The sequence below is a fragment of the Castor canadensis genome, chromosome 11, assembly GCF_047511655.1.
Source record: "Castor canadensis chromosome 11, mCasCan1.hap1v2, whole genome shotgun sequence".
NCBI classification, from domain to species: domain Eukaryota; kingdom Metazoa; phylum Chordata; class Mammalia; order Rodentia; family Castoridae; genus Castor; species Castor canadensis.
Window position 1 is genome coordinate 125,819,540 of NC_133396.1, and position 7,728 is coordinate 125,827,267.

The window sequence follows — 7,728 nt, forward strand, 5'->3', positions numbered from 1 at the left end:
TCATGAGTTATTCACAGCATCCAAAGGCGCCTTCCATGACTGTTGTTCAGGCTGCTGCACAGTGAAGTCTGTAAAGATAAGCCTGGGCCACTAATGAGTCCATGGCCAGGGGTGTGAAGTACCCAGAGAACAGCACGGGAAGGGACAATGGTTTGAAATGACACAGGGAATGAGCGAGGAGGGTACCCTGGACTAGGCATTCAGAGTTGGTAGAATTTCTCCATCCAGGTCAGGAGAATGTCCACTTCCCCAAATGCTTTGGTCAGTGCTGCTTCTATGTCCAACTATAGGGAATAGAGAGAGTTGAAGGTTAGCTGTGTTAGCTATGAGAGTAGTTTTCTGTCTGACCTGCCATGCTTGAAACAGGCCTGACCCCAAATCATGGGCAGGATCCCCTATGGAGTGGCCCATAGCCTTTCTGCCCTCTATGTGTGTTGGCTTCGGGAGTGAGGACAAAGAAGCCACTGAGTAGCAATGGGTAAGAGTCAGGGAAAGGCATATGATGCCCCTAACAAGAACCATGGAAGGCAGCTGGGGGTACTCGTGGCCCCCACCTGAGTTCATGTGCTAATGAGGAAACAGGCCCAAATCCATCATAGGGTTTTGCTCTTCACCATTTATTTATAGGCTGATGTATCTGTTCCTCTAAAACGTGATCAAAATCATATAAGGCTTTTTATTTGAGGCATGGGGAAGTGCTGGGGATAAAATTTGGATTTTCTTTGGTGTCTTAATTTAAGAGGAGATAATTTCCCCTAATTTTCATTCACAAATGAAACCACTTGGACATTATGGAACATAGTCAGATGTGGTGAGGTGGGCATGGGGTGTCTCCCTTCTCTCACTTCTGATTTCAACTGCCTAGCTCAAGTATACAGAAAACTCTCACAAGGAAAATCTCCAAAAGTAGTTGAAAACTTCATTTGTGATGCTTATGCAAAGTGTATGCTAATTGATGCAAATATACCTATGCTCTTGTAAATCAGTTGGGTTCGGGGGTCAGACTCCTGTTGGAGTCACCTACATTAAATTCTGCATTAGGCCTCTGAGGCGCCCTCTTGTGACAGTTTGAGCTAGTCTGCTTCTATTGAAGGGACAAGCACCCAGCTCCTGGTCTGACCTGTTTGAATGCTCCCCGGAACAGCAGAAACCGTCTGTGTGCACTCTCACTGATGGAAAATGTCTCATTTTCCTGCTGGATAACAGAAAAAAAAGGTGCCAAGAGTTAGGTAGGAGCTTCTTCCCATTTTGGGGGGGCCAGGGGGCTCTCAATGCCTGAGAGGACAAAGTTGAGTCCAACATCTCAAAGAAGTCAATGCCAGACTACAACCACATAGCAAGGGTTGCCTCCTTTCATTCTCACAGCAGTCCCTCCAGGTAGGCGTGTCACCCTCTTTTTACAGATGACAAAACTGAAACCCAGAGAGGTTGGGCATCTTGCAAAATATCACCAGATCTAGACCCAGATCTGAACATGAACTCTTTTTCTGTAACACCCCCCACTCCTTGTTGTGGACTAGAAGCCAGGACCACCAGCTAAGAGGAGGGGATATTCTCAAGCATGCAGTTTCCCAAGCTCCTGGTCCCAGCTCTGTTCTACTCACACTGGGTTGTAGTTTTGACATGATAGCCAAAAAGTTGTTGGCCAGAGTAGAGAATGACTTCAGGATCTTGAATTCCACAATTTTCTTGTGGTAGTTTTTGAAAACAGTGTTCAAGTAGAATTTCAGCAGGGCATGGATAAGGTAACAGCTCTCAGTGTCCTGGGGAAGAGCTAGGTCACTGCGGAGCCCAGACCTCTGCCCACCCTGGCCCTTAGAGCTTCCCATCTAACCAATGTTCCCTTTCTTCTATGCCACACAGTCTCTCTAACATGATGGGCCCTAGAAAGTTCTTGATTTGGACTTTGTGGTTAACACTTGGCAGGAAAATGACTGGGAAGAGAAGAAAGGAGAAATGTAACATCCTTGAACACAGCAATTGCACCCTAGCCTTCTTGACTCCTGAGACTCAGTCCCTCTCAGGGGTCAGTCCTCAGTATATTTGTGCAAACTGGTAGCTCCAGACACAGACCACCTTTGCCCCTGTCCTGTATAGGGGCAGCCCCAGGCAAAAGGTCATCAGCTCCACTGAAGGAAGCACCCTCCTTCCCACCATCTGATTACCGAGACGTTCTGCAGAACCTCCTGCTTCAGCAGCCGGACACTTGTGACGTTATCCTGAGCTTGCTTTAGGAACAAAAAGAAAAGATGTCTCCAAGTTAGGGGTCCACATGGCAGCCAACACTGCAAATGTGCAGCTTCCTCCGACCCCTAAATCTAACCAGTCTGTGGTTAGATTTAGCCAGAGGGACCAAAGGAGGATCCAAGAGGGGCCATACTGAGGTGGATCCTGGGGAGGGAGGACAGGTCCCCTCTATTAAAAAAAATTAAGTTTGCCCCCTCACTCCCCAGGAGCAAATGGAATCCCAAGGGTTCCAAGAGCCTGAACACAGACTTCATGTTGACATAGGACTTTTGGTTATTAGAGACATGAGGAAATAAGCTTATTTAGTTCAAGAACCATAGGAGGAGGAGGATGGACTGCACTTGAGTGTTGCTTCACCATTGGAGCTCCCTCTGCTACCCTGACACTTATCATGAGCCATCCAGGGTGATGCTGGGGGAATCAAGCTGTCTTCTCTATTTCCCTTGGGCTCTTCTCATTTTCCTGGATGCTGACCACATCTTCCTAAGCCTCAGTTTCCTCATGAGTGACATGGGGCTGGAGATGCCTCCTGACTTCACAGAGTTCTTATATAGGAAGCTGATTAGCAAGCTGTGAAGGGTTCCCTAATCATGGAGCCCCCACCAGGTGACCCCCAAAGCAGAGTGCAGAGTAACTCCCCACTCACCACAGTGTGCTTCATGGCCTGGAAGGCCTCCCATAGTTCAGGGAGAACTACCCCCTCTACTCGGCAGGACCCAAATCGGAATTCGTGGCCCTGGAGCCCTGGCACCTGGCTCCAGACAAGCAGGATCAGACTTAGGAAAGGAAGGGCAGCCGTCTGCAGTCCAGAGCCCATCTGCAGCAAAGGAAGGGGTGGAAAATCTGCTGAAGAAAGAAAGGCCTTTCCCTCAGGCAGGCTTCTGACAAGGAGCACTGTGTCCAGAGCAATGCTTCTGGAGTCTGCCTAGAAGCACACAGATGGGAACCCTGAGACAAGGGTAATGCTATGGTTTGAATGTTGCCACCAAAACTTACATTGAAACTTAATCCCCATTGTGACATATTAAAAGTGGGACCTTTAAGGAGTGATTAGATCATGAGGGCTCTGACCTCACAAAAGGGTTCATTTATGCATGGATTGATGGGTTAAAGGTTTAATAGATTATTTTGAGAGTGGGTCTGTTACAAAAGTCAGTTTAGCTCTGCCTTGTATGTGCCCTGTTGTCATGTGATGTCCTGCACTACCTTGGGACTATGCAGAGTCCATACCAGCAAGGACCATCCCCACCAATGGATGTGGCCACCTGACCTTGAACTTGCCAACCTTCAGAACTGGAGCCAAATATACCTCTTTTTCTTACAAATTACCCAGTGTCAATTATTCTGTTATAATAACAGAAATTGCAAACCTTGGTGTTGCTGGGGATCACTAGGGTGGTATGGGGTCTTTCTGCCCTCAGTCTCATACCTGATATTCTTCCTTTCTCTCCATCATGCCCATCCACCTCCACACACCTGCACCTCCTTCTTTCCCCATTACAGTTCCCCCTAGTCTTCTAGTCAGAATCTGACCACAAAGAGGGAAGAAATGGAAGATTCTAATGTGCCCAGGAACATGTCTTGTGAGCCAAACTTGGGAGAACAGAGTTTACCTAGATAATTGCTTGCCTGGGACTGGCCCTGAGTCATCAGACACACTTGGGCAGGACTATTTCTTCTTTGAGGAAGTGGCTGGCCCTGATTCCTCATTGTAAGGGAGCTGAGGAGTTAACCCAAAGCCACAGGGAGGGGAGCAGAAGGCAGGTCTGGATCACACACTAACTGCCACCTCAGCTGCCCGATTCACTCTTAACTCTAAGAATTGACTCTTCGAGTAACTTCACCAGAGGGAAGAAGCAGAGCTCTAGATGAATCACCTTCAAAACTTCCATTTAAAGCTCCAGTTGGGAATGGGTGACTGTGAAGGACTCTGAGCAGAGGAACGAAGAACTATTACCTATTTATAGTGACTGCATGCAGAGAATTTCTTTCCAGTGCCTCCCTTGCTCTCTGCTTTTCTTCCTTCTTTCCTCCCTTCCTCCTTCTTCCCTCCCTCCCTTTTTCCTTCCACAAACATTCAAGAGCCTTTCCTATTCCAGGCAATGTCATCACACCTGAAGAGATTGGGCAGAAAGACCAGAGAAGTCCTCTTTGGAATGAATGCCAGCACCTGGGATAGGCCTGTGTGTCAGCATCTTTTTCAAAGTCGTTCCACTCTGTTCTTTCAAATTCTACAAGCTTTGGAGCCTCCTTTGAAAATTCATCTCAGAATCTCATAATCCTCCTGGCCTTCCTCCCATGCAACCTAAATTCTTCTTGGGGTTGACTTGAAGAAAGCAGATCCTCATCCAGTCATTCTCATCCTTACATAAACAACTCAAAAAAAATTGACTTCTGCCATCCACCCTCAACCCCCCTGTTTCCAAACAAGGCAGTAGTCTAATGCTTCCAGGGGTGTGCAGGCATTCCCCAGCCTCACCTTGGGTCCTGTGAGGGGTGCTGGACAGCTGACTGTTTGGAGGCGGCTGTTTTTCTTTATAGTAGCAGAAGGTTGCGCAGGTTCTCTCACCATTCACTGATAGAGATTACCTGTGGGTAATCTCCTGCCTCAGCTGTGGAAGTTATTTCCAAAGTCAAGGTGCACAGGTAAGCAAGACTTTGTGGAGATTTTGTATATAAGGGGGCTGGAGGAGGGGCAGAGGAAGAAGAGGGAGGTGGAGAAAGGGAAATTGGTCATGCTTCCCTAGAGAATTACTTCACTGCCTAGTCACCCTTCTCTCTAAGACAATGGAGCAATGCAGAAAGCAGCCCCTGAGGTCAGGTGAGGCCATCAAGGGCAAGTCTCCTAGCTTCTCTGGGCTGCAGTTTCTACATCTATAAAATTAAAGAAAAAAAATCTGTCCTATTCCACTAGAGGAGCAAAGGCAAAAGTGACACAGGTGCTTTGTAAATTCTGTACACACATAAACACACTAGTACTGTGCAGAGTATACCTTATTGTCAAAATAATTCAATAATTATGCCCTATTTGTGAAGGGACAGTAGCCCAGAGGCTAAGGATAGCCATAATTACCTCTCCTTTAATCCATCGGGGCCAGGAATTTTAGAAGTCTTTCCTGGCCTGCAGCTGCCCTTGGTCCCTCAGTTTATAATTACTCAACCAAAATATATTTCTCTTTAGGTTCTAATAACCAGGAAGAATAAGGAGGCATGTGCAATGACAGGCCGGAAACACTGGGGTCCCTGATGCCCTGGCAGGCTAGCCAGGGCCTGTGTTGCCCTGCCTGGGATCACTCAGGGGACACAAGCAGTGTGGCATGTTGGGATTGCCAGTGTAGTCAAGAGACCTGACCATATATCCAGCTAGCGAGGCATTCAGGCTTCAGGTTCACCAAGTGTCCAATGAGGGCACAGATTGGAGCAGTGTTTCCCAAAGGGCATTCCATGGAACCTCAGCTTGAGAAAGCTTGGCTTGCATGACACACAGGAAACAAGAACACTCTAGGTCAATTAGAGAAGCCTAGCATGTGCTAGCCCCTCCTGGGAACAAATCACACTCCCTAGATTAGTAAAGACTTTGAGAAGGCCAGTGGAGTGGGGGGTTTGATGAACTTTTTAACTCAACTTTTCCTCTGACTATTTGACACACCCCTGAGGAGCACAATTTGAGAAATGCTGGACTCTGAACAAGGGGTTGGCAATCTCCAGGCCATAGACCAAACCCAGCCTTCTACTGCTAAGATACAAATAGCTCAGCCCTGTGGTCTAAGAAAAGGTTTTACATGTTTTTTTAATGACTGGGGGAAAATTATTTTTAAAAGGACAATGTTTTGTGACAGTTCAGTAGAAAAGAAAGGACAGGATACACTGGGCATAGGCCCTTTGCAGAGTCTGCCCATGCTCCCTGGCACTAGCACAGAGAGCATGGCACATACTGTTTTCTGTTTTCTTAAGCAAACAAAACACTCTACACAGTCCCCAGGCACCAGCCTGCAGTACTAATACTGTCACCAGTTTGTTACCTGTTTCTAGGGGCAGAGGTCCCATCATATGCTTCTTTTCCTTTCAAGATCTAAGACATTCCTAAAAATTCCTTCCTACTATGGAAGAAAATGCCAAGAGGCAAAGATGAGACAGCAGAAGACCAGGAAAAGTGTGAGACAACAGACAGAGGAAGGCAGGAAGGATTTAGACAGTTAGGGCAGGAAGCTGAGAGAAAGGGAGCCTCAGGGCAGCTGCAATCCTATCTGCTACTGGCAGGTGAGGAGGGCAAGGAAGATGAGCTGGTACAGGGGCAGGCTGGAACAGAGGCAAAAGGTAATCAATTCACTTGGGAAGGATGTAAAATACCACCTAGTTCTGTCTAAGGAAGAGATAATATAACACAGACAGTCTAGGCCAATGGGGACCCAGGCCTTGCCCTTAGAGGAGCCTGTCATAGCACCATTACCTGAGAAGGGAAGACAAGGAGAGAACACAGGGACCTTGGCCCAACATCCACTGATACTACTGGCTATGAGCACAGGCTCTGAGGACAGCAGACTTGGGTTCCCAGCATGAGTGAGCATCTTAGAAGCATCCCTCAGCCTTCACTTCCTCATCTGTAAAACAGAGTCTTCACAGGGCCATGGGGATACAGTGACATACAGCCTTTCTCTCCAAGTATGGTCCATGAACTACAGCAGCAATGCCTATTCTTAGAAATATAGAATTCCAAGCCCTTCCCAAGCCTACTGATTCATAAACTGCATTTTAAGAAACTCCCAAGGTGATTGCCATGTGTGTTACATTTTGAGAAGCAACTACATAAAGCACGTGAAGGGCTTCACCTAGTGCCCTCCACAGGGTGAATGCTTAGTGCATGGGAGCCCCGAGCAAAGGGAGAAGACAAGAGTAGGGATTCTCAGTGATCTTGCCCCCAGTCTACAATGTCTGTACACATTTTTAGTTGTCATACTGGGTGGCCCTACTGACATGTAGTGGAATGGGCCAGGGATGCTGATAGATATCCTACAGGCCAGCCCCTCCCCATGAAGACTTATGTGACCCAGGATGTCAACAGTGCTGAGGTTAAGAATCCCTGGACTACAGGGAAGTAGTGGACAGAGCTGGATGAGAAACAGAAAAATGAGAAGGTAACTCATACTGGAGGGGAGGCAGTTCCCAAAGTCATCTGTAGGGAATATATGATTCACATGGGTAAGGCCTGGTTCATTGGCTCCATCCTGGACCAGACTAAGACCTGAGGCTCTTCTAACCCCCATGAAAGGATGGAACTTGGGGAGTTTCCTTTACAAAAATATTGATGAAAGAAAAGTTCATCTGAGAATAAACCTTCACATGCAGGACTTGTTTTATCCAAAGTACTCATTAGATTTAGAGCTTTTATTCTGGAAATTGATGTAAATGCTAGGCAGAGAGTTAGGAAACCTGATGACTGAGAACCATGGTTTGGATGTTGATAAGGAATCTAGACTGCTG

The 7,728-nt window shown here is 47.1% G+C and overlaps 1 protein-coding gene across 1 annotated transcript; it reads right to left on the reverse strand.

Annotated features, from left to right (window-relative positions):
* Positions 1 to 10: 10 nt before the first annotated feature.
* On the reverse strand, positions 11 to 4,914 carry Il24 (interleukin 24). Its single transcript, XM_074048466.1, has 6 exons — positions 4,727 to 4,914; positions 2,894 to 3,064; positions 2,166 to 2,228; positions 1,605 to 1,763; positions 1,121 to 1,195; positions 11 to 284 (listed from the first exon to the last, which is right to left on the reverse strand). Exons 1-6 carry the CDS (start codon positions 4,817 to 4,819, stop codon positions 201 to 203), a joined length of 645 nt encoding a protein of 214 aa, XP_073904567.1. The 5' UTR covers positions 4,820 to 4,914; the 3' UTR covers positions 11 to 200.
* Between the last annotated feature and the right edge of the window lie 2,814 nt (positions 4,915 to 7,728).

What these genes read in the sequence shown, in the direction of transcription:
- Il24 (XM_074048466.1), bottom strand. Translation starts at nt 4,819, where the DNA reads ATGGTGAGAGAACCTGCGCAACCTTCTGCTACTATAAAGAAAAACAGC. An exon ending in AGGTTCTGCAGAACGTCTCG is followed by an intron (nt 1,764 to 2,165) that starts GTAATCAGATGG and finishes GCTCTTCCCCAG; the next exon opens with GACACTGAGAGCTGTTACCT. An exon ending in TGTCAAAACTACAACCCAGT is followed by an intron (nt 1,196 to 1,604) that starts GTGAGTAGAACA and finishes TCTGTTATCCAG; the next exon opens with CAGGAAAATGAGACATTTTC.